The 27,084-nt window shown below is 42.8% G+C and overlaps 1 protein-coding gene and 1 long non-coding RNA gene across 8 annotated transcripts in view; one reads left to right on the top strand and one right to left on the bottom strand.

Moving 5' to 3' along the window:
- The window catches only part of Efcab11 (EF-hand calcium binding domain 11), a 154,093-nt gene that overhangs the window by 19,997 nt on the left and 107,012 nt on the right, over window positions 1-27,084 (top strand). For all 4 annotated transcript variants that reach the window (XM_039112741.1, NM_001024350.1, XM_039112742.2 and 1 more), the window contains exons 4-5: window positions 9,985-10,086; window positions 10,886-10,976. In XM_039112741.1, the coding sequence (XP_038968669.1) occupies window positions 9,985-10,086; window positions 10,886-10,976 (193 nt within the window). The remainder of the gene's footprint in view (window positions 1-9,984; window positions 10,087-10,885; window positions 10,977-27,084) is intronic.
- Window positions 9,635-21,717, bottom strand: LOC120103598 (uncharacterized). Of its 4 annotated transcripts, none has more exons than XR_005506191.2 (4): window positions 21,610-21,717; window positions 20,083-20,287; window positions 13,777-13,909; window positions 9,635-9,848 (listed from the first exon to the last, which is right to left on the bottom strand). It is a non-coding gene; the product is annotated as an uncharacterized LOC120103598 (long non-coding RNA). The 4 variants fall into 4 exon arrangements; XR_005506192.2 differs by lacking the exon at window positions 21,610-21,717 and adding an exon at window positions 20,378-20,548; XR_010052322.1 differs by lacking the exons at window positions 9,635-9,848; window positions 13,777-13,909 and adding an exon at window positions 17,574-18,724.

The following is a 27,084-nucleotide window of genomic DNA, read 5'->3' as shown; positions in this document are numbered from 1 at the left end:
GCATTCTAGACTCATGCCCTGGGTTTACCTTAACTCAGTTGCAACTAAGGAAGGGCAAAGTTCTAAAGATTTGCTTCACTTCTAGTTTGGGACAGTACCTGGATGCCCAGGTCCTATTTCCAAGGGCTTGTTAGTCCTCTTAGAAGATGGATCATGTCTGTTTGAAGTTCCTCGTGAAAATTAAGAAAAATTCAAAGTTGAATGAAAGCCAATAGAAGTAGGCATAGGCTAGCTGGGAGAAAAGTTCATATTGGGGGAATTTGGAACTGGGGGATTCTCAAGTGAGTAGCAGAAGAGTAGTACTGACATTTTTACATTTGACACTCAATAAGCAAGTGGCTATAAGAAACAACTGTCTAGGGTAGCCAAGACAAAGGACATTGAGAAAACAAAGTCAAGCCGTGTAGTTAAGTGACACATCGCCAGTGAGATTGATGCCAGTGAGGCTTCCTCACTCAGAGGACTTTGTTCACAGCTTCCCTAAGTACATTGGTGAAAGAAAATGGCAACTAGAAGAGACCTAGAAACACCCACCTTTCCCCTTATTTTAAGATGGGAAGACTGATACAGAAGGTAAGAGGACATAGCCAGGCATTTGTACAACTCTTTCTAAGAGACGTTGCATGTGCAACATCATTTATTACCTTATAGACAACAATTCTTTATTACCTTATAGACAGTATTTACAGATCCTTTCTTGAACAGTTCTATGCAGATCTGCACTGAACACTATGTTATAGATATATAATCAACTCTAATCTTATCAAAGCTCCCCCTTTGAGAAGTGAAAAATATGAAGCTTCAAGAAGTTAAGTCATTTACCCAGAATGCCACAGCTGGCTAGTATGGAGCAGACAGAGGCCATCTGCTCTGTGACCTCGCTGTCATGGCCATTGATTTTCAGTAGTGCCATGGATTGTGTTTGTGATTACAACAGAACGGAGGCTGGTATTCACTGCCCTAAGGAACACTGTGAGCTGAAATCAGGAATGGTGTCAGTTTACAAATGGAAAATGAACAGGTTCTATATCAGAACAAATAGAGAAAATAGCATCCAAAACAAGTAGAGAAAAAAGAATGGTCAGTAAAAACCTTGTAGACAGGCCAGTCCCAGGCCTGGGACAATTCTTCCATGCTGTCTTATAGGGGAGAGGTTGCTGAATGGATATCCAAGACCATTGAGTACACACAGTAGCGAGTTTCATGGCTGTTCCTTTAAGTTTCTTCAGTGTAGGTCCATGTGTAACACCAGGGCATGTGAGCATAACTATGAAAGTCAAAGACCATATGCCCTGAATATAGGGCTCGGGGATGATCTGTCACCATTGCAGGATAAACTGTTTAAATTGCATAAATAGCAGCGTATACATTTTATGGTGCTTTTGCTCATCGTATGCTAAGTAAACGCTACGGATATGAACCGAGTGAGCACGTTCCTCTGTGTCCACCCTCACAGGGTTATCTCCATTTTCATCCCAATTCTTTTTGTAGACTGTGGTCTCCGGGGAGGGTATGGAGGCGTGGGAAGGACAAAGAATTTTGCTTTTGTTTGATAACTAGATTGAGACCTTTTTATTTTCTTATATCACAACCTCTTTAAAAATAACCTTTATCATTATTTTTTTAACTTTCATACTTAGCCAAGAAAAGGCTTTCCTGGAAGTTAATTTTAACCTTCAGATTTGAATGATGGGGAAATCAAAGGGATTGATTCATCGTCATGGTAATTATGGGCTGTTTGACTCAGTCATGCTATCCAATGTAAGTTCAATTGAAAAATAATTTGTGGATGATTAGGTTAATGGTCAGTTGGCTTGTGCGCCTTGTCTATTACTGTCTTGCCTGATTTGCTAGCTGCGTAAATGCAACATTTTTCTAAAGTTAAATTTCCATATGCTAGTTTTGTAGGTCCTGTCCTTGTATGGATCTTGAGCCCTCGGGCACCTATTTGAGATCAAAGATCAAGGTGTAACTGGAGGGAAGTCTTTCGAATTTCACTTAGCTTTTTAGTTTTTTCTATCAGGAGGAAGTTGCATAGAAACTAAAGCTGCTATATCTTGAAATCGTCATCTGAAGAGCAGAAGTGTCACCCACATATATACATCCATAAGTTTATTTCATTCTCCATTAAGAGAATGGTTTATATACTCCATTGTAGGGACAGGAAGGGATTAGGAGACAGAGTGACCCAAGGGAACTTTGGTTCACAAATACATTTCACTAGGGAAGTTACAGTAAGAATGTATTACCACTTCTCTTGTGGCTGGATGTTGTGTTAATACTATAGGTAAGAACTCTTGAGAGGACAGGAAGCTTCTTTCTGGGAAGCAGATATTGAAGGTCGGTAAGATTTGGGTAAGGGGTGGAGCCGAAAGGAGAATGCGATAAATGAATGTAGAGAGTTACCAAGGGCTCGCCTCCAGCCCTGTGGATCCCTTCACTGTGCTGTAATTCGGCGTGGATTCAGACTTGTCCTCCAAACACTCCACTCCCAAAAAATCCCAAGGTATCATCATGGCTTTGCTGAGGTGTTCATCACCGCCGCTCCAAGGCTGGCTGTGGAGACAGCAGTTAAGCTATCTGCCCTACAAGGCCTTCTCCTGCACACTCTCTGAGACTCTACCCCCATGGCATCTCCTCTCAGATCTGTTTCTCTCCTTGTAGCAATGCTGTCCCATAGATGCTATCTCCTCATAGATCTGGGTAGCCCGACCTTCCATGCCTCACGCTATTCAGTCTCCTCAAACCAGAATTCCTTGGAGTCCTGCTGCCTCCTGCACCACAAGGGTATGATATGTGACTGGAAATAGCCCCTGTTCAGCCTCATTCACTCATCTCGCAGAGCTGAGAGCAGGAGAGACGGTTAAGGGCCAGTGTGCTGAGAAGGTCGTGACTTTAACGCTGACTAAGGCGGGGCCTTTGATGCATTATGATCAGGAGATGTGCGCAATGAAAAGGTAACGACTCTGTCTCTCTTCACAGGAATAAGATGTCCGCTCTGCTGTAACCTGTTTTTGCCTCGTTTCTCTCCCAGTGATAGAGAAAAGCTTGGTTTCTTCTCGTCGTATAGATTCCGTCCTCGTTATTCCTCTTGTCTGCAGGCAGGTGGGAGGACATGTCACTTCCCTGCATGTCCTTGTGCACGGTGTCCTGACAGCTCTTCATGCTGGTGTCACTTTTGCTCTCTGGCCTCACACTCCTTTTATACAAACACATTATACCCCCAGTCATGGCTTGCAAAACTCAGAGTCTGAATTTCATTCCTCAAACTAGAAAAGGCTTACATTATCCCCTCTTTTTCAAAAGGCCACTTCATCCTTTTAAGGCCTTGGTTTTCGGCATTTCAGTCCTTGGGAAAATTAACGTATGGCACAGTGAGCATGAACCTTACTTTCTTTGCCAAACCTAGGACCAGCCTTAGAGTCAAGTAACCTGGCATTTTTATTGTTTTCTCCTTCACTCTCCCTGGGTTTATTGCAGTTTCTAATTTGAGCTCTCTATGATAGCCAGACACCAGACGGCTTCATTTTCAAGAGGATTTCTCTGCGTGCACTGACCCTGAAGCTTAGAACCGTGAACCACAAAAAGATATACATAATGGAACTTTCAAAGAAAATAATTTTGATAGTTTTATTCGATCTTTTGAATACATTCACCCCTGTGGTGAAAGCTGATTACCCTCCTAGGAAACAGCTTTTCACAGAGGAGGGGAAAAATCACCTTTGTAGTCCCTTTCTATATGGCGTATCTGTGTCACACATATTAAGTAGTTTGGGAAGTAAAAATAATACATATCGTCACAATAAAACACGAAGAGCATTGTTCTGGGGACAGATAACCAAACGGAAAGACACATTTCCCAGTTGTGTAGGAAATGCCCAGACTTACAGTATCAGGAAGGAATTGTAAGAAGCATCGGAGATTATGACGGTCTGGATCCTAAATGTTCTTCAAAGACTGTGCATTGACAGCTGGGTCACCAGCCTGTGACACTTCTGGGTGGTGGCGGAGGCGGTGGCAGCGGTGGCATTTTAGGAGGTAGGGCCCAGTCCGAGGAAGTGAGCCGGGCCCTTGAAAGGGATACCGGGGCACTTGTCCCTCCTTTGTATGTATCTGACGCCAGCAAAGGGACAGTCTCTCCCACGGTGGACTCCAGCCATGGTGATAGCGATCATTGACTGGGCTCTCTGAAACCAGAGGCAAAAGCCAGCCTGCTTCCTTTGGATTATTTGTCTTTTATTTGTCACCATGGCAGGAAGCTGACAGTTGCTAAGCTGTGAGCCTCAGGCTGGCATCCTGTGAGGCCACTCCCAGCGACACTGCCAAACAGGGAGAGTGTAGGTACTGGCTTGTTATTTTATAAGTCTGCAAAACCCCAGTAAAGAGCAGGTACACCGACAGATTGTCCACACCTCTGTAGACCTGTTAGTGGACACAACTAAACATTCAGACCCTGTAGTTCATGCTGCCACCAAGGTTGTGACCCTGACTTGTAACTCCAGTGGTTTGTATGCAGGTGACTGTTTAAGTGGAGCAGAGTACACAGAGTACTCAATACTGTGTTTGCATTTAGAATTTTCCAGAACACACTCTTCAGCTCCCGGGTGGGGGCACATGCATGGGGTATGAGATCTGACATAAATGGAATTGAGAGTCTGTGAAGCGGTAATATTCGGTTTGACTATTGTGACAGCAGGTGGAGCTAGAAGTAAGAATTCTATTTCTAGGCCATTTAAAAGGCAGCAAAGTCTCCAGACCTTACATCAGTGTATTTGTCGCAAAGCTTTAGAAGAGTAAATTATTAAGTATTAGCTTTGGAGAGCGATTGGGGTATTGCAGAAGGAAAGCTGGGCTAAATGGAAATGTGTTCTCCAGAACAGAGGCTTGCATGTGGATGTGTGTGGCCCTGGTAGACACCCTGAGGGCATGCTGTGAACCATGTGTTTGCATGGTTTAATGTGTACCCAGTGCCTCTGACCCCAACTGAGCTTAAAATACGAGGTATATGACTCTGCTAGGAAAATAGTAGGAAAGGACATGATTATTCATGTTAGACTTATTTGTGTTATTAGATTTTTTTCATTTTAAGTGGTAACAAACATGCAATTTAAATATTTTTTTCCTATTAAAAACTAAAGAACATTTGCTTTTTATACTATGCAATTGTGGAATGATGATCTGCATCCTTTATAGCTCTGAATATGGATGTGTCATCTGAATGTGTAATTAAAAAGACAACAGACTCATATGCTCCCCTTTCTTATGAGTCCCCCTTTCGTATGCTACGCTCTGCCTCCCATCTCTGAGTGAGCCGCAGTGATCAGAGCAGAGCTTAGGCGCTGCCGTCTTTCTCACTGAATGCTGCTTCCCCCTAAAGCAATGGTGTCTTTTCCTGGCCCTGTAAACCAACAGTGATTTGCTGTTTGCCTTTACTTTTTGGAGTTAAAGATGATTCAAAACACACATTTTTTAAAAAAAAAGTTTCATTATTTATTTATGTTTATATCCTGACCACAGTTTCCCCTCTTTCCTCTCCCCCAGGTTCCCCTCTGTCATCCTTCCTCCTCCATTTCCCTTCAGGAGGAGGCAGGCCTCCATGGATGCCAACCAGCCATGGCCTATGAAGGTGCAGTAAGACTAGGCACCTCTTCGCCTGTTAAGGCTGGATGGGGCAGTGGAAGGGAAGGGTCCCAAAGGCAGGCAACAAAGTCAGAGACAGCCCCTGTTCCCACTGTTAGGAGTTCATAAGAGACCAAACTGCACAACTCTAGCTTCTGTGCAGAGGGCTTGGTCAGTCCCGTGTAGGCTCCCTGGTAGGTGGTTCAGTCTCTGAGACCCTGTGAGCCCAAGTTAGTTGATTTTGTTTTTTTGTTTTTTATGGTATCCTTGACCCCTCTGGCTCCTACAATCCTTCCTCCTCCTCTTCTGCAGGATTCCTCAAGCTCCACCTAATGTTTGATTGTGGGTCTCTGCATTTGTTCTCCTCAGTTGCTGGGGGAAGCTTCTCTGATGATAACTGGGCTAGATGCCAGTCTATGAGAATAGAAGAATAGCATTAGGAGTCTCGTTCTTCTTGTTGTCTTATTGTTCTCCCTTTCATTCTTGTGCTTCTCCTTCACCTCCTCTTCCTCCTCCTCACCGTCCCCTCCTCCCTCTTCTCTTCCTCCTCCTCTACCTCCTCCTCTTCTTCCTCCTCTTCCTCCTCCTCTTCTTCTTCTTCTTCATTGTCCTCGTCCTCCTCCTCCCTCCCCCCCCTTTTTTTGGCCAGGCATGTTTGATTCTACCTTAGATCTCTGAGCTATGTGTGAGTCCTGGCCCTCTAGGCAATGTCAGGGATGGCCTCCCTCTCATGTCATAGGACTTAAGCTGGACCAGTCATTGGTTGGCCACCCCCACAATTTCTGTGCCACCTTTACCCCAGTACATCTTGTAGGCAGGGCAAATTGTAGGTCAAGGGTTTTGTGACTGGGTTGGTGTTCTGATTTCTCCACTGGAAGTCTTTCCTGGTTCCAGGAGATGGCTGGTTCGGGACCCATATTCCCCATTGCTAGCTAGAGTCACCCTCATAGATTCCCAGGAGTTTTCATTCCCCGAGGTTTCTAGCTTACCTAGTAGATGTTACCCTGGTTCCAGTTGTCTCTCCCAGGGCTCTCTCCCTCATCCTCCCCTAACCAGATTCCTCTGTTTCCATTCCCACTTTCCCATTCAGACTCGACCCCCATCTACCCACAATGTCTATTCTATTTCCCCTCACAGTGAGATTCAAGCCCCCTCCTTGAGCCCTCCTTGTTACTTTACTTCTCTGGGTCTGTGGATTGGAGCATGATTATTTTTACTGCTAATATCCACTCATCAGTGAGTGCATACATGTTGTTCTTTTTAGGTCTGAGTGACCTCACCCAGGATGATTTTTTTTTCTATTTCCATTCATTTGCCTGAAAATTTCCTGATGTCATTGTTTTTAACAGCTGACTAATACTCCATTATATAAATGTACCACATTTTCTTTATCTATTCTTTGGTTGAGGGACCTCTAGGTTGTTTCCAGCTGCTGGCTATTATGAATAAAGCTGCTGTGAGCATGGTTGAACAAGCATCCGTGTGGTATCGTGAAGCATCTTTTGGGTACATGCCCAGGAGTGGTATAGCTGGGCCTTGAGTTAGATCAGTTCCTACTTTTCTGAGAAACCACCACATTGATTTCCAAAGTGGCTGTATAAGTTTGCACTCCTACCAGCAATGGAGACGCGTTCCTTTTGCTCACATCCTCGGCAGCATGAGTGACCTTCCACAACACACATCTTAATGTTGTTCTTTTTGTTTTGTTTTGTTTTTGCTGAAGATTAGAAATTATCTCTCCATGTTCATTCTTAGCATTCATTACATGTTACCCAGCAAGCATGTAATGAATGCCTGTTCTACACAGGCCTGTGCTGAACACTGGGGACGAACTTTTGAACAGCACACACTCCTTTTCCCTAGCATCTCTTAGCTAGACAAGTCTTCAGGCCACTGCCATGGAGCCTAATCCATTCCTTGACTGTGTCGTGACCTCTAGGATGCTGGTCACAGCAAAGGGACTCAACTGAGACATCAGGGAACCTTTAAAGGTCAGTTGCATCTGGAAAGAGATGTGTAATAAAATTCACTAGGAGAATAAAGCGAGAGTTGTTTTTAGGCAGTGTGTTTACAAGTGCCAGGGCATGGGTGCTGATAGATCTCACAGAATGCACATCACCCGGGAATAAATGACTCAGGAATATCAGCAACTCTAGATGGGATTTAATTTATTAGCTTTTGGAGTTCATGAAACTAAAGTTATGGATATGATCTTTGGGAACATGCATGGTTAGACTTCAATTTCAACCTCAGCTAGCCTTTTAAAATATGTTCTCTGGTCACAGGGTGATTAGATGCGAATAGAGGTGGCATCAATCTCTGTCCTTGGCAACTGCAGGGGAAAAAGTACTGCATATGCTAATTTAGTGCAGTGCAGTCTGCCCTCTGCATCCGAGGGTGCTGCACTGCTGCCAACCAGGATGGGAAGTATTTGAAGAAGTCACCTCGGAGCTGAACACGTGTGCAGTTTGTCTTCATCATTGTTGCCTAAACAATGCAGCCCAATTACATACGTAGCGATTGTGGTACATTACAATGGTAGCCATTACAAGTGATCTGGAGGTGATTTGAAGTTTATAGGACAGCTATGTAGGGTTACATGCACATACTCCATCATTTCATATAAGGGATTTTGGCATCCTCCATTCTTGTTATCTGTTTGGGGGTCCTGGAACCCCCATCTTTCATGGACACCAACAGACATGGATGACTGTATGTACTGACTATCTGCTGGACATAATTGCTGGGAGATAATACCTTCTGCCTAGGAGACTAAGGCCTGATGCCTTCTGGTCCTTTTTCCTCTTAGCAGTCTCCAAAGTGTAATACAGTTAACCGTCTAAACCACAGCACTTTCTCTATCCCCTGGTCCTACCCTTCCCCAAGGCATCTTCATCCCTTTGCCACCTCAGACCACTGAACACTCAATCCAGAACCTCCGTGTTATGTTTGATACCTCACCTGCCCCATCTACCTCCTCATCAAGTTGTCATTCTGTTCTAGAGCACGGCCTTCCACCTCTGTCCCTTCCACTGCTGGTGACCATGGAGTCTTCTCATCCTATAGTTTTAGTATTCTCATGGTTTAGTTCTTAGCTTAAGTATCTCTTTCTCGAAGAGCTCCCTCCCCCAGTCTATGCTACAAGGGCTCCTGGTCCTTCTTTCACAGCCTTCCATCCGCCTCCCCATCATTGCGTGTGCCACAGTTTTCAGGGATGTGTGCATGCGGTCAAAAGCATAACAGCCACCTTCCCTACTCTACAGTTTCCTTGGGAACTCGAATTTCGTCCTTTTTCACTTTCCACCTCCAGCATTTATTATAACGGCTGGCACATAGTGGGTCCTTAAAATGTGGAAAATAATTATTTTAAAGCATAAAGCTATGTAAATTATTTGAAGAAACCTCTAAGTCATTTTTCTCACAAAAATGAAATTAAGGAAATTGTTTTAACATTGTAAACACTTGGAGCTATTTTAGGAAAGGCATGGCTCAATATCATTAATTACATCGCCCAAAAATAGAGTTACACATACTCATTAGATAGCTTGGGGCTATTCTTAAAACAAAAGGATAACTTTTGAAGTGGAGATCCTACATTATGCAAATTAACTGCTCTTTCTATATATTTCAGGCTCAGCTCACTAAAATGTCTAAATTCTTGGCTCTGCTCCTTAAACCTGCTACAAAGATCACATTAGAATTCATTTTAATAGACATTGTAAGCACAGTGCCCAATCTCATATCATCACGCTGGGCTCTTTTATTACAAAAGTAGCAGGAAGCTGAGCTCGAGGCGGCTGCACACGTTGTGGGGTGTATCCAGGGCTGGGGATGGCGCCAGCCCCATTGTTTATGTAATATTCGCTCCACCTTTATCTGTGCCATACAATTGCTATTGACTTTTGAGAAACTACTTCTCTGACCCTATCTCCCAGTCGGGGGAAAAAACCTGCTGAAATGACATCTGGCAAGGAAAAGGAAAAGGAAAAGGTATCAAAGCAGCAAACGGGAAGGAAAATGATGTGACTTTCTTTAATAAGTGGGTCCATGCCTGTCTTTTGGATCCAGTAGAGGGAGAGTGTTGAACTTCTCAAGGTCGTGGTTTCTCCATCCCTCGAGAAGCTCAGTAGGCCTGCGTGTCTGGTTTTCACCACTGACTGCTAAGGTTGGACTTGTTTAGCCCGTAGCATAACAGGATGCCTCTTTTCCTGTACTTATGAGTAAATTCCCTTTGTGAAAGATGAAAATCAGTAAAAATCAGATTATTTGTGATATCTTTCTCTATTTCAGTCGGCTTTTTTTTTTTTTTTTTGAAGAGACATATAGTCATCTTTGGCAAATGTTTTTTTCTCCCACAACTTCTAGGTGTATCACTTGAGGGGTTTTTAAATGTCGTACAGAGAAAGAAGGAGGCGCAGCTCTATCGGAATGAGATAAGGCACATCTTCACAGCATTCGACGTGCACTGTAAGTGTCCTAAAGTGTTTTCATGGAAGAACTGCAGCTGGGGAACCGTGAACTAAGTGTACAGCAGTTGGCAGATGACTGCTCCCCTCACTGGCAGTGACCACAGGTGTCGGCGGAGAACCGGTCCTACTTTGGGATACTAAGTTTCTGACATACACCCTGGATGAAATGTTTACAGTTGTGCAATTGGACTGTTTACTATACCTGTGTGTTTGCCTGTTGTCCCCATGTTGTAATGGTGATAGCCAAAGGACTAGCCTTTCCAGGACATAAGCCACAAGCCACCCATGGACATGCAAGAGATACTTCTGCAACTCTCATTGTGACCCATGCATGACTGGAAGACTATTTTCCACACTAGGCATGACTTCCAAGATTCATGCATTGGCGGTCGTTATAATTTCCCCTAAATATTAATATATCGTCGGTCTAATGCCAAGCCAGAAAACAAGGAGTTTGGAAGGCTGAAGCATTTTGGCAGAGCACAAGGACTTGAAGCCTAGTGGACCACGTCCTTTCCCTAGGACTCACTCAGACAGTGCAGGGCTAGCAGTGAGTGGCCTTCCAGCTCGCCTAGCACTGCATCAAAGGGTCGGGTGTCACCACCACATCCTGAAATTCTTCCAGGGAGATGTGTTCACTGGGTGTGTAAATAAGATCATAAGATAAACTGTCAACTACTGCTTTTCCCCTTAATTTTAATAATATATTAAAATTTAGCTTCCCATAAGTATTATGGCTGACGTCATAGTTCAGAGGCTTTATAAACTTGTGAATGTTAATATCTTGTTTTGTATAGATCGTGGATTTTTAACTCTAGAAGATTTCAAAAGGGCGTTTAGTCAAGTGGCTCCCAAGCTGCCGTCGAGGACAGTGCTGGAGGTGTTCAGGTACAGGCACCGCATCCGACCTTCCTGAGCATATTTACCATTTGCTCTTGTGTATTTTAGCAGGGAACCTTCTGCATGCTGGCTTTTCACTTTTGGGCATTACCCTCTTACATCATAGCTTTATGGATCAGGAGAGAAATCCGTAGTTAGTTAGCCGTGAGTCTAGGTACTTCCTTTGACAGGGGCTTGTAAGGAGAGGAGAACCTTGTAAGTTTATGTCCTGAAAAAGCCTTATGGAGACTTGACATAGTCTGCATTTGTCAGCAAGGTGACACATAGTTTTCAAGTGGGTGAGAAGAGTCAGAGGTTGTTAACTCAGACACAATGGCGGGCACTTATTCATTCCTTCCTAAGTGCATCTTAAGATTGTGTTATGTGGACATTCAAAGTGGCCTGAGGGCAGTTTGTGTTGGGAACCCGCAGACTGTAATGCTGGTGGCGCATGCTGACCTCTCCTCCGATCCCTAGCTTGTGCCATCCTCACCTGTCACCAGATGTATTAATTAGGCTTTAATCATTAGCAACATCCAGAAAAATCTAAATACTGACAGATCACAAAAGATATGCATATATCTCTCCCCAATAAATGTAGGCAACCCAGGCCTGAATGATAATGTCATAGTTGTGAGGAACCCAGGCTCTCCATTCCTTGTTCCTTGCACAGCTTAAACTGCTGGCTGCTTCTTCCTCCAGGACAGCCGTTCACATAGCAGCCATCTAACCTGAGTACCAGCATCAGGAGAAGGGCACAGAGGCCCAGCTCTTCTTCTGAGGCTATGCATCCTTCCCTTACATCCCAGTGACTCAGGTTCTCCTGCTGTATCTGCAGGCGACCCTCCCATGCCCACTTAATAGAGGTTCTGAGACTCGAGAAGAAAGCAAGGGAATGGATGTGGGGACATCTGCCACATAGTCCCTTTTGGGAGAAAAGTAATTGAATGGAGTCTGGCCGGAAGCCAGCCCTGCTCAATAGAAATTATCAAGCAGGTTATTTGAATAAGCATTGCGCACATTATCATTAACAGTGACATATATGAAATTCATCTGCTGCCTCGCTCACAGGCAAGCCATTGAGCGGGCTATTGAGGGGAGCATGTGTCCTGGTGCATGCAAAGTGCTGCAGGAGAATGTTAGGTGATTTTGTAAAAGCAAGTTCTGAAACGCACATTAGCATCTGTTTATGTGCTGCGTGCCTGTCGTGACGAGTGGCGAATCTCAATATAGTTCTACCTCGCGGTGGTAGGTATTGAGAGGAATTAAAACTTGGCATCCATTTCCCTCTCTACAAAGAAGCAAAGGGGTTTCCCAAATTATCTGACCTTTTAGTGTTTGTTACATGGTTAGATGGATGCTGCCTCACAGAGATCTTAGGAGACATTTTTTTTTTTTCTGGTACTGGCCTTAAGCCCAGGCTCTTGCATGCCATACAAGTGCCCTGTCGCTGAGCTATGTCCCCAGCCTCCTTCACAGTTCTTATTTTAGGCAGGACCTCACCAAGTTGCCCACACCGGCCTGAAACTCATTCTTGGTGTAAGTTTGTGTTATCTTGCCTCAGCCACCTGAGTAGCTGGCATTACAGGTCTGTACCACCACCAGGTTGGACATGGAAAAAATGTTTTTAATATAGCCCTTTGAGACAGAGACCGTGCATGATGCTTACTGAAGAGAGTAACGCCTTCTAGTCCAAACCCCACCCTACCACCTTAGAGAGAGTATTTTAAAAATGTGTAAATATGACTTCATTTTCCAAACTCATCTGTGCTGCCTGTTAGAACTCTTTTTCTAAGAAAATGAATGGAAAATAAAATGTCCTGACCTGACTAAAAATATCTTGCAAGTTTTAGTAGTTTTAATTTTTTCAAGGGTAACAATATGGATGGGCAAGGGGTATTTGAGGTCCTACCCTCTTCCTGAGGAACTGTTGGCAATGAAGGGATGTCAGCGGGGGTTGGGGGGAGTGAATGGCAGCTGTCTTCAGGAGTGCGGCCACTGGTAATTAACCCCACACCCATGCACATATGGGCATCCTTGGTCATTAGAAAAAGTCAGGGATTACGACAGGGATATGTTAGGAGACAAAAGGATTCCAGAAGGCCTGGAGCTGGGATAAAGAAAAAATGGGGACTGAAGACAATCAAAATACATTGTATCCATGTATAAAATTGCCAAAGGACACGTTGAAATTCATTTTTGTATCGTAAGTTCTGAAATCTAATACATTTTCGAAACCTATCTGTGATATCAGCAGAGGGAAATACTTATTTCTGGGTTTTAGTCAGCTATAGCAAAACAATATTAATTAAACAAATTCAAAACTGGCTAAAGCTTTTCATCATCAGAGGGACGGAACTAAAAGCGTGTCAGGCCATGATCACCTGGTCTCATTTAGAGCTGCATGATCACCCGAGGTACCTATGCCAGCTCTTAAAACCAAGGTCTCAAAGCAAATTGAACCGTAAATTGCTCAGTCAGTAAGGATTAAGTCAAGATGTTCCAAAATAATAAAGTAAATTAAAATCACATTATTATTAAATATTATGAAAGATTTCTAGTGATAATAGAATGATTTGCCATTAATAATAAAAGTCACATATTAAATTACTTAGCTGTTTTCTATTATTTTATAATTACATAATCTATTAATACAGTAGTACATTGCATAGAAGCTGTAAATGCATGTATTTCCATTGTGGATTATGCTCTATCAAACTGTGTGCTAGTTACTAGTGTTGAATGCCCAAAACAACTTGGAGATCATAATACACAACCAAAGCAAGGCATTTTAGTTGGTTGCACGCACCTTGTTCAAATCCGTTGTATTGGGCTGGAGAAGAGGTTCATCAGTTAAGGTCATCTGCTGTCTTTGCAGAGACAGCACACACACTGGGTGACTCAAAGCCACCAGGGACTTCCGTTCCACCTGATGCGTGAACCTGAGCACAGGTGCATGTACACAGAAAAATGAAATCTTTTTAAAATTAGTATATTATACTAACATCATAATCTATAAACTAGAAAGAAAAGAATATAAATATAAAAAAGTATTAAACTCAAAAGGGAAAGAAAAATATTTCCTCTTTGTGCAGATTGAAATAGGCCAAGAAATAGAGATGCCTGATGCACAGTCAGCATCCTGTCAGTGGTCTGAGTGCTTTTCAAGTGCAGGGAGATAAAAAAGAGCTGCTGGGGCTCTACATGCTGTCAGTGCTGTGCTGTGTCCGAGGCTCGGCTCACTGTCTGAGAGGCCAGAGAAGCTGAGGAATTCCAACAGGACAGGAGTTTTTGTGTCTTGAGTGATGTGGGGGAAATGACTCTTTCAAGGGATATGTGGTCCTGGAGGAATGTCTAGAGATCAAGAGTAGCCACCTTCAGAAGTGACCGCCCTTGCTGCGCTCTCGCTCTGTAAACCAAGTCAGACTCACAGAAAATCAGATGATGAGACCAGGTGAGCAAAGAGCCAAAGCAAAGCCTTCTTGGACACGATGCAACAAAGAGTCACTTTACTCTCTAACCTGATAAGAGTGTCGGCATGGCCATGGTTAGTTTAGAGTGCCACAAGAACACAAGAAGATACTCTTGTAATCCTGGTGACTAGTTGGTCATTTTGCCGATTGGTTGATTTTATTGCAACTGAAAGCAATTTGGTTTTATATATATATATATATATATATATATATATATATATATATATATATATATATATATATGTATTTGTAAAATTCATGTTCTAGCTGCTCTGTTGCTATTACCTCTTCCTTTAGTGTCTTTTTAGTCCTATAGTGAGATGGCTTCAAAGCTCGCCTCTGATTCATGTTCCACACTTTTGCGTCTAAGGATCGCAAAAATCCTATTTCCAATTCCTTTTCTATCTAGCAATACTTATCTGGAACATTGTATTTGAAATTATATAGTGAGTCAATGCTGAAAGTTTTAGCCAACTCCTTTTTCTTTGAAATGCTGGTTTATGTTGAAAGTCTTTCTTTGAAAAAATTTTAATATTAAATTATTTGTAGGCATGTGTGTCTGTGAGGGTTTGTGCATGTAAGGGTAGTCGCTTACGGAGGCCAAAAGAAGGCATCAGATTCCCTGGAACTGGAGCTACAGTCGTGAAATCATCTCACTATGTCGTTTCGTATGTTTCCCATGATGTCGGTTTTCATTTGTGTCCTGGACGTTCATCTGATTTGGCTTGGTTTTTACCTTCTATTCCTTCTTTTGAGCGGTACCTACTGGCCGTCCTGTCCTTTCGTTACTTTGCTGTACTCTTGTTTTATAATATCTCCTCTATGCTGTTTATATGTATTCCCAATCTCATTGTAGAGATGCAGTTTCTTTATTGGGGAAACAATAATTTTGGAGGTTTTATTGTTAGGAAGGATATGGTGACACCCATAATAACAACTTTTGGGAGACGATCACAGGAGGTTCAAGAGTTCAAGGACCACCTCAGCCAGATAAGTTCTAGCCCAGCCTGGACTTCATGAAACCCTGTTTCAAAACAAACAAAAGAAGAGAGAGGAGAGAGGGGCCTCTTTCAGTATTTGAAATTCACAACTTTCACCTTAGGACCTGGAGTCATGGTTTGTGTGCTTGGGTATTAAATGCACTGAGGCCAAATCAAGATAATGTTGCATTCAGAAGTTCTCAGTTAACTCTTTTCTTGATGTCTCCCACTTAGTGAGCAAAGCAAGCATCATGTTTCCTCTTTAACACTAATCAGAACTCTGCAAACTTCTTAGTGTTGTCTTTTATGCTCAAAAATATCTTTTGTGAGTCTTCTGAGTACAGTTAAAACTCTTTAACCTAGCCCTCCAACATCTGGCTTCCTTTCCAACATCTGGTTCCTTCCTAGGCTTGTCTTTACTTGTCTCAAATTCCTGTTTCCCTTGACATGATGTTTGTGTCGTTGATTGTGTGATGTGTGTTCTCACTCCATTCCATTTTCCTTGCCGCCCATGGACTTGTCCTCCTCCCCACCTGTCCAGATTTGAGCTTTCTTCTCTACTAATGCTAGTAAAGCCTGTTTATTCCTACATTGAACAGTTGTGTCTCATTTCTTTAAATTTGGATAGAATTTATTTAATCAGTTATGTGCTGAACAAAAATGCGACGTTTATGATTATCTCCATAAAGTACTTCAAGCTCTTTGAGTTTATGGACAAATCTCCTACCATCTTCGATCACTAGCATGTTGTCTTCTGTGTTGTGGTTAATAAATGATTGCTGGTCTATTTCTCATTAATTTGAAACACCCAGTGACAGGGAAAATTCTCATTTACAGCTTTCTTCATGGCTTACTTCTCGAGAACTAGGAAGGAGTGCTGTAAACTTAGGAGCAGAGCCTGACGGCCCCATGTGGCCTTGCTGTCTGGTTTCTCTTCCTACGTGACTTCCGTGACTCTCTTGACTGCCTCTTTCTGCTTTATTGGGGCTGGGTGGGTTAGTTTATGGTCTCACCTCAGCTGTCAACAGGGAGTGGACATTTTTCCTTGTGTGTATATGTTTACGTCACCCCGTTCAGGCCTGCCTTATCGTGAGCACTGGTATTTGTCCATTCCCACAACTGTCGGCTGGCAAAGAGCTCTATCTAGCAAGCCTCCTCTGTTTCCCAGGTTTTAAGTGGAAAGTGCATGTGCAAAAGACCAGTGCCTGGCCCAGGACCCTGGGTACATGGCTGGGTTGCTGCAGAGCAGTTCATAGTGGAGACACCTCGCGCCCTCCAGCAGTGCACGCAGACATTCAAGTTGTAAATGATATTTTCCATGTAAGAATCCCCTTCTTCATATTACTTGGAGGAAGTTCAAAGTGCTTTGTTCCTCAGATTCTCTTTTGAGGGGTATTAAAGATTGGTTGAAAATAAGAACATCATGACTTATTAAATAAAATGTGATCAATGTCGGAGCATTGGTAGGAGGTCGGAGTTTAGGAATGCAATTTTAAAAGGAGTGATGGATATTCTCAGCAAAATTATGTATTCCTCACGTCATAGCTATAGTAGATGGAAGATTGTCCTGAGCCAGGGTAAACGAGCCAACAGACTCTTCTGCTTTCCTGGATGATGAGCCTTTCAGAATCCATGGGCCTCAAGGACAGAGATTTGAAACAACTTTGTTTCTTCAGGTCGTTTGCATCTCTTGAAATGTTATCCCTCCCTCTGTTCTTTGGCTGCCCCTGTGCCCGTGAGCAAGCAACCCGTTTGTCGTGTATCATTTTCTTGAACTGTCTCTTGTACAGTTGTTTTCCTGGCTTTACTTTGTATGTTGGAATGTGGCTTAAGCAGAGTCATGTGACCTTCATGAGATCAGAGTTCTTATGGGCAGTGCCTACTTGGCGAGTGTGGTTGTTTATCTGTAACTACGTACATGCATCTGTATAGGAATTGTAAAAAGACCTGAAATCATTTCTCGTTATTCATAGCCATTCATAGACAGAAGTCACTAGCTATGTTTGTGTGTCCTGCCCAAACAGGTAGATTCCTGAAATATCATGCCATACTGTACATACATACATACATACATACATACATACATACATACATACATACATGGTTATTAGATATCAATCAGAATTGAAAAATATAAAATCTGGCTACATAAATAGTTCTATGCTAGTCATTTTTATTGCCAGGTGAGGCCCTGCTGCCATAAATCATTTCCTTCTACTCGAGGAACAGTCATTTTGCCAGTATGAAGTTTAGAACTAGTGACACAGGAATTAAATAAAGTGCAGGAACTGGCTGAGTAAGTGGGCAGAGAAGAGCGATGGCCCCATCACACAGGCTTGTAATAGAGTCTCTTATTTGATTTCTTTACTTCCCCTAACTCACTTCCTATCATCAAAGATATATGATTTGGTGGGAGTGAGAGCTCAATCTCTTTCACATTTAGGAGCCCCAGATTCTGTATTTTTTCTTCATACTAAAAACCACCCTGATACAAACTCTTCTCATCCTTTAAGGCCCAGTGAGTAAGGCGCTTCCTGTCTTGAAAGCTGGTTTTACCCTCTACTCTGCCCAGATGATTCCCATCCCCTACCAAGGAAATTGTCTCAACATTCTGCTTTAAACTACTAATCCTCCACTGAACATCTCCATCTTTGTGCTTTTACCCAGTTAGTTGTATGCACACATTCTTTCTAGCATTAGAATGTGTGCTTAGCGTGAACAGATATGGTCGAATATTTATCGCCATGCTCCACACAACTCACTGCTCAGTTTTTACTGCAATTGGTTACGTTTGAAATGAACTCCTTCTGCAGAGAACGGGTGCTTTGTCACTTTGCTGTCATGAGCATGCTTGCTTTACTCTGCAAGTGGGACCCTGATGCCATGCAGGGTCATGGAATTGAGTCAGGCTCCTAGTAGCTAGGAGTCAGAAGACTTGAGTTCTAGTCCAAGCTCTACCTCTGGCCTGCTTCCCCTCACATCACCCAGCCTTTCCAGTTGGACTCTCTTCATTTCCGCTGTAAGGGGTCCTGCCATGCTGCTTCTCCGTCTACGTGGTGGGGTCATTTATCATGGAGCCTGGTGTAGCAGACATTTATGTTCTCTGGGTAACACAGATATTCATAAGCCTCCAAAGTATGAATACAGATGTGCTCTGTCAATGGAAAAAAGACTGTTCTCAAGATGACATTGTGTGGTGTGACAGCTGTCCAGTCCTAGGTTCAGTTTTGAGATGTCACTGCAGCAAGTGTCATGGCCACTGTCTCCAGCTCCTCATCTACATATGTGGCTGAATATCTGGACTCTGTGGTACAAGCACAAGGAACATTTTTCTTTTAATTCAACTGTCACATAAGAGACCGCAACCATGGTTTCTTTCTGTGACCAAATGTTGCTAACCCATTCAGTCATCCTTGGTGTTATTAATAGCCACACATCATGAACGTATTCATGCAGCTTTTCTTTACAGCAAAAGGAATCAATTTTTTAGGTTTTTTCCATTCATGGAACTTTGGGGTTGGAATTTTAATCACATAGTGTGTTAGATTTATCAAATAAAGTGTGCATTTGCTAAAGGAACTTTATACTTTATGAGATACTTAAAATTATTTTGCTTCTTTTTTTTTCAAAATAGAGTTTTCTTCTGCTGCCCAAAGTGGCCTGCCATATGCTAAGTAGCCCAAGCTGGCCTTGAAGTCAAGGCCCTTCTCCTTCTGCCTCAAAATTGTTTAAATGTTATGGAAAAATAAGTTCATAATTAAGAAGCATCTCAAAATTGTTATCCTAAATCAGATTGAAGATTTCTAGGACTACGTGGTTTTTTGTTTTTTTTGGTTTTTGTTGTTTTGTTTTTATCTATAACATAGAAGCCTATGTGTTTGCACCCTTAAGTTCTGACATCTTGTCTACCTCTCTCTTACCCAGCCATTCTCTTTAACCAAAGTACCTTGAATAAATATACTTTACAGTGAGCTCTAGAGACAGGTATCAGCTCAGGGACTCATTGGCAATGCTAATCTCAGCCCACTGAGTCACTTGTATTTACTTTAATATGATCCCTTCATGATTAATATTCAGATTAAACTTTGGAAATCACTAGTCTACTTTTCCAGTTAAATTTAGACAAATGAGAGAAAATCATCATTACAGTTTAATGTTACTTTCTTATTTTACTAGCTCCTCATTGCTTCCCATAGAAAAATCTAGATTCTTTAGCTTAACACATAAAGCTGACAGACTGGAATGCCTCCCTGGCATTTCCCAGGTTAAATACCATTCCAGTCCACACACCATACATTGATCCTACCTCATCTGTCTCCCCACATTTTCACTTAGGCCAGGTTCACTGCCCCTCTCTCCTCCCACTCCCCGTCTCCTTATCTAAATGATGTCCTTTGCTGCTCCGGCCCACAAGACATCCTTTATGTTCTCTAGAACTACTGAGGCCCAGTGCCGTGTTAGCGTGATCAGTGACTGTAACCGCTATTGCTGGAGGGTTTGTGCTGTGCCAGGCACTGTGTGGAAGTTCATGGACTATGCTGTCTCTGCCCACTTTACAAATGAGAAAAGAGCTTGGAGAGGTCAAAGGATTTGCTCCCGACCACCAGCTGGTTAGTAATGGAACCCAGATTCCAACCCAGGCAGGCTGACCCCACAGCTTACTCTCCCAATCCTTTTCTGTTTCCTTCAGCAGTATTAACATTCTGCAGGCAGGGCTATGCCTTTGTATCCCCCACTACACAAGAAAGGTGGGCATGCTGCCCAAAAAAGTGTTCTCGAGAAACAGGTTGCATAATTGTGTAGCTCTTTCCTGTTCCTGAGAGTTGGCTTGGTTTGCTTTTGATGTGTTGAGATTTCATTTGATTATCTGCAATATAAACAAAAGGCACCATTTACAAAAATGCACACAAAGGGAGCTGAGACAGCATTTACCACATGAAAACCTGCAAGCATTCACCTTCAGGTTGCTTTGTGATAGGGCTGTGTGTGTTCCACGTCTTGCCTGGAGAATTCTAGCACAGTACCAAAATACCTGCCAGGTACATTGTGAAAAAATATATATATTTAAAGTTGGTGAATGGAGGTGTACTTTTAACTGAGCTGAATAAACTAATCTGCCTTTATTCCTGCCCACATAAAGTGGGGGTTGTCCTTTGATTCATTAGAAGACTTTCCCTCGGTTGCAGTTAAGTTCAACACTGGGGCTTCTAATGTCCACCTTGCTTACGTTTGCTGTTCTTCCCCATCTGCTGCTAGAGAAAGTCAGAGCTAACTCAGAAGTAAATCCTCCGTAGACTTGATGTGAAGCCCTTTGTGCACGATCTTTCCCTTGGCTTCTGCATGTGTAACTGTTGAGCCTGCTGATAGCTCATTGAAGACGTGGGTGTCCCATCCCCGGGACAACCTTGTGTGACACAGAGCAGTTGTGTCGCATTCTCACTGTCTTTACTGTGTCCCCATCTTGTCTCCTCATCCCTCTCTGCTTTCCCCCTCACCTGTGGCACTTAGAATCGTACACCCTCAGATGGGTTACTGGTGGCCAGGCATGCGCCCTGCTCTTCCCCTCATCCTCTCTTGTCTGCATGCTGTATCTTCCACATCCCCCATTGCATTCTTCTTAGCACTAATAATCCCCAGGAATGGTGAGACCACTTTCTTTCCTTATTTTCACCTATGCCCGCTGTTGGCTCTGATCTCTACTGTGGGCCCTAAGGGCTGAGTTTACTGTCCACTTGCCTTCATTCTGTGGTACATCTACTTCTCTCCCTAGATACAACCCAACATGCATCCTATGATCAATTAACATGTGTGTGTCCTAGTGTGAACTCTCCTATCATCTTCCTGGACCCTTTTGCACAAATCCTCAGTAGGCCGCCTTGACCCCACTGTGGAATCACATTCATATTCTTTTTTTTGTTTTTTTGTTTTTGTTTTTGTTTTTTGTTTTTTTTGGGGGGGGTCTTTTTTTTCGGAGCTGGAGACCGAACCCAGGGCCTTGCGCTTCCTAAGTAAGGGCTCTACCACTGAGCTAAATCCCCAGCCCCTCACATTCATATTCTGACTATACTCTTTATTTTAACAAAGTACAATTTGGATTAGCCAAGCCGTCTTCTGTACTTAGTTAACCGCTCTCAGCCTGAGCAGTTGTAGAGTACTTTCATTTCCCAAGTACAGCCTGATGTTCTGTACCTCAGGTCATGCCTCACCCACTGAAGGATTTGAGCTCAGCTGTCTTCAGTTCCCTGTTACAGCATTGTTGTTGACCCATCCTGTTCCTATGGCTACACTGTTCTGCCAAGATGCAGTATTCTTGGTGTAACATTCTGTGCCAAGTCAACACTCTGTAACGGCTTAATCTGATGGTTACAGACCTTTCCCACTATTGCACACTGATGTGGTCCTGACTTCTGCCTTGTGGAGAACATCTCAGATTCTGCTTAGGTCCTGTGGCTTTACCTTCTCTTCATCTCCAATCTTTTCTGTGTTCCTCCTCTTGTTAAGAGAGACAGAGAAGTACTATCTCTTGTCTCTTCTTCTTTCTTCATTTTTGATCAATTCTTTTCCTCTGTGCTGGTCTCAATCCCCAACCATTCTGACGGAAGACATTTCTTCAGTGCCCGTTCCCTCTCTTGTTTGTAACTTCTGTGGTGGTTTGAATATGCTGGCCCAGGGAGTGGCACTATTGGGAGGTGTAACCTTGTTGGAGTAGGTGGGTGTAGGCTTTAAAGACCTTTGTTCTAGCTACCTGGAAGCCAGGCTTCTCCTAGTGCCCTTCAGATGAAGATGTAGAACTCTCAGCTCCTCCTGCACCATTTCTGCCTGGATGCTGCCATGCTCCTGCCTTGATGATAATGGACTGAACTGCTAAACCTATAAGCCAGCCCCAATGAAGTAGTGTCCTTATGCCTTGTTCCTGGTGTCTTCTCAGAGCAGTAAACTCTAAGGCAGCTTCTTTCCCTGATACAGAGCCACCCAGTTCCCCCGGCCTAGAAAGGTGCTTCCCTTCTCCTTCCAGTTTTCTCTGTTCTTTCCAGGGTTATTGTCAACTTCATGGCCTTCAGCCTAGGAGCCCTGCTTTCTATTCTCCATCCCCTCAGCTCTCGTAGCACCATGTGGCGTCATTGTCAGCGGCCACAGGTCAGTGTCATTCAATACTATATTAACCTCTGAGTCCTTATGACAGTTTTCCACGCCAACTGTAACATCTGCCCATTTTCAAGACACCTTCCTTGTTTGTTCAAGCCAAACTCTCGCTAGTTCTCAATTCCTTTATCTTTTGGTCAAAGGAAATAAAAGTCAAAGGAAACTGATAAATAATCCAGACATCATATTTTATATATCATATTGCTCTTCCCTTAATGGCCAAATGTTTTCATTCTGTCTCAAAAATATATCTCCTGATTTAGGAATCCTAGTCTGATAATAATGGGGGAGTAGACTGAACTCACAGTTCAAATGTCTACACCACCAATAGACATGGGAATAAGGGACATAGACATAATGGGAAGTCTCACAGGGTCCACCCCTACATAAAGAGCTATAGGCAACTAATGACTCCCGAGAGAGGGAGAATTAGTCTCTCTCAGGGATGAGCCCCATAATTGGTTATGTAGCATAAAATGGCCAGCCTTGAATCATTTACACACAAGCAAGACTAAATGGACTCAGCAGGATATCTATGTATGTATGTGTGTTTGTATGTACACACACACACACATGTATGTATGTATGTATGTATGTATGTATGTATGTATGTAACAATTGTAATGAAAGAAAAAGAGGCCATCAATTGAAAGGGGAGCATGAGAAGAATTAAGAGGGAGAAAAGGGAAAGGGGAAAGTGATACTATATTTTAAAAAATAAAATGTTTTTTTAAAAACTTAAAAATGTACAGCCCCATGTTTAGTCCAGCCTTATTCACAATAGCCAAGATATGAAACAACCTCTGTGCCCACCAGTGGGTGGACAGATACAAGTGGTTATGGTATGTAGCTGTATAGACATACCTTTATGCCGTATATGCACATATGTACACATATAAAGCAGAATGTTATAAACGCTATTTGCCACCATTTGAAGAGCATTGTACTAAAGGAAATAAGTCAGGCAAAGAAGGACAGATACTGCACAGTGTTTCTTACCTGTGCGATCTAAGCATCATCAGATGGACAGAAGCCATAGCGTGGTGGCTGCCAAGGTCCGAGCAGTGGGAGCGAGGGTGGGGATTATTGGGTAAAAGGACCCCTTGTAGTTATAAAGTGAATACGTCCCAGTGTTCTAATGTGTCACATGCTCTCTGTAATTAGAAACACTGTATTTTTACCATAGTTTCTACGTATCCCTAAAGCATTCACGAACACAGAGGAAATGTGTCGGATGCTGTGCATATTAAGTAGCTTGGCTGGAAACGATTACCCAGGGGATACAGTACTGCACCACATTTTTATACTGCAGATATACAACTTTTGCTATTATACCTCAAAATAAGTCTATCTATATAAACTTAAGTATTATTCAAGAGTCATGCTACAGGATATACAGAAATGTAAGCAAATCTTATAAAATATTTTTCTTTTTAAAATTTAAAAAGGCTTTTAAATTTTTAATTATTTTTACAAATTTTATGTGTAGGTTGTTTTGTCTGCATACATGTCTGTGCAGCACATGCAGGGCTGGTGCCTGCAGAGCCGGAGAGAGTGTTGGCACAGTGCTTTTCTTAATTATCTTATCTAAGATCCTCTATAGCCTACTCGTGCCTTCAGATAGAAGCCTTGTCTTGGAGATAACACACCAACACTTGCTGAGGAAGAGGGAAGGCAGAGGAATCAGCCCTCCCAGGCTCCCTCCTTGCATGTGTCTGACCTACAGTACCTAGTGAACATGTACGCGAATGAATAAATGATACAAAAAGAAAAGGAGGAAGTTTACATGTTCATAGTTTACATATCAGAGTTACCTGTTAACATTGAGAGAGCAGCTGTTGGCCTTCGGTTTTATATTTCCCTATTACTAATTGTCCTATTCATTTATTTCCTTTGATTGTGTGTCAGGGAATGTCGTGTGTGTGTGGGGGGATGTGGGTGAATGAATGTGAGTGTGTGTAATGTGTGGGTGCATGAATGTGAGTGTGTGATCTGTGGGTGCATGAATGTGTGTGATGTGTGGGTGCATGATGTGAGCATGTGATATGTGGGTGCATGAATGTGAGTGTGTGATGTGTGGGTACATGAATGTGAGTTTGTAATATGTGGGTACATGAATGTGAGTGTGTGATATGTGGGTGCATGATGTGAGTTTGTGATGTGTGGGTGCATGAATGTGAGTGTGTGATATATGGGTGCATGATGTGAGTTTGTGATGTGTGGGTGCATGAATGTGAGTGTGTAGGTATATGCACAGAAGAGGGTATTGGGTATCTTTATTGATCTCTGCCTTATTCTTGTTAGAAAGATTTTCTCTCTGGACCAGAAGGTCTCTGTTTTGGCTAGTATGTCCATCTGTCAACTGCCCAGGATCCACTTTTCCCCAACTCCAGATGCTGGGGTTATAGGCACGCCCAACTTTTTCACATGGATATTCAAACTCAGATCCTATGCTTGCAAAAGCAAGTGCTCTTTCTTACCCACTGAGCCAGCTCCCACTTGTCTTCTTTATTGGGCTTTCAATTGTAAATTTCTCTGTAGAGGCTGACTACCCATTGCAGCCTCTGCTGTCTGTCTGTATGTATGTCTGTCTGTCTGTCTGTCTGCCTGTCTGCCTGCCTGTGCGTAGTCTAGTAGAGAGGTCTTCAGAGACTAGATTTTTCATACTGCTGCTGTTACTCATTCTTCAGGGAGCATTTGTCATGACCACAAGTGACTAGATGCACTTTTCATGGCAGCAAGTATCCACAAACCTGTTGGTTTGGAGGGGTGGTGGTGTATACTAATTTACTTCTTTGGGGATGATCGTTTCACAGCTTTATTTGTGGTTATATCTTCACCCTAAGGGCTGTCCCAGACTCTCTGTGTTTAGAGCCCTTTGCTGGGCATGTGCGCTTAACTAGGAAGGCAAGATCAATAATAACATGTGAAATTAAGAATCTTGGTCAAGTTCAAAAAGTATTCAAATGTGAATTATATCATCAGTTGTTTTACTTCTGACCAAACTGATGTCTGCTATAGACCCCGAAGACTTGCATGGTCTGCGGTCCTTCAAATTCGCCCTTTTTAAAGTTTCTAGTTTTTATTGCAGTTCTCGGTCTTTGCTTTAGAGTCTGTGTTTATAGAAGAATAAATCAAATTAGCTCCAGTAAGAGGACTTCAGAATCTGCCTCCTTGTGTGAAAGAGCCAGGGTGAGTGAGCATCAATTTGGCTGACAAAAGAGGCATTTTTAATTTTATTTGATGAGTGAAATAAATTACTTTATTATAAATTAAATGTGAAATAAACGTATGATCTGCTCTCAAGAAATAAAACAAATTGGGTGCCTAGCGCATGTGTAGTAGATCTGTTTGTCCAGTTGGTGGTGCTAAGAACTCTGATTTAATACATTTGTATCTATATACACACACACACACACACACACACAGAGAGAGAGAGAGAGAGAGAGAGAGAGAGAGAGAGAGAGAGAGAGAGAGACTGGATGGAGAAGTTAAACCTGAAACCTTTCTTAATAAATGTTATTTTTACTAAGTTTTTAATTAATTTTTAGCATAGAATGTGTATGCCCAAATCATGTTCGTCCTAGGATTAAGAAATGGATCAAGCCTCTCAGGTGGCCAGCAGAATCCGTCTGTAGTAAATTCCGGTGTGGAGATGACTGGCCCACGTTAATGCACACCTACTGGAAATTGCAAGTTGGGTGACATCTAACTCCATCCTGCCATAGGCTTTTGAGCTGATCTGAAGGGTAGGGGTGTGGCTAGTAATGGACGCTGGAGAAGGAGAGTGGTGTCCATGGTCCTGTTTATGGGCCAGATTTAGATTTACAAAAGCTGACGTCCTGTTAGGACTATTAGGAGTTTCCTCTTCTATGGATGTATTCCTGCGACAGCAGGCACATTGCTTTTCTGGGGTGAGGTTTGTCTCTAACCCTTTAAGCCCTTGCTTAAAGCTCTGATGAGGTCCATACAGAGCATGGCATGCTGCCTAGGCCGATCCTGCTTTGAATTTCCTGCACAGTTCACAGCTGCCTGCCAGTGCCTCAGCTTCTTTATGCCTGTCTCCCCCTGGGGTGGCATAAACGTTCCCTAAGATCAGGAACATAGGGCCAGGAGCACCTCCACTGTTGTCCACCTTAATGCTTCTGTGGCTGTGTGCAGAGACTTGGTTCTTTGGTACCAATAGCGAACCCTGAAGACTTAGCAAGGGACAGGAGACCTTCCTCATGTCTAGGGACTCCTTATGCTCTATACCCCAAAGGTGATTTTTTTTTTTAGGTCAAAAAGTTCCATAAAACTGTTAGAGAGATTTACCCAGAAAGACACTACCATGGTTTCATCTTGCTTCCAGACATTTTCCTGTCCCCCACACGTCTGTACGTCTACATGAAGCTGTTTAAAGGTGGAGAAGGCAGTGCCCGTTTACTTCAAGGGACAGCAAGGTGGTACTAGAGTTTGTTTAGCTTCCTAGTTATTCCACAGAATTTTACCAAGCATTGCTCGGTCTTGGGCTTACAAAGA

This window comes from Rattus norvegicus, chromosome 6, assembly GCF_036323735.1.
Source record: "Rattus norvegicus strain BN/NHsdMcwi chromosome 6, GRCr8, whole genome shotgun sequence".
In the NCBI taxonomy this organism is placed as follows: Eukaryota; Metazoa; Chordata; class Mammalia; order Rodentia; family Muridae; genus Rattus; species Rattus norvegicus.
This window is presented reverse-complemented; position numbering and strand designations above follow the sequence as displayed.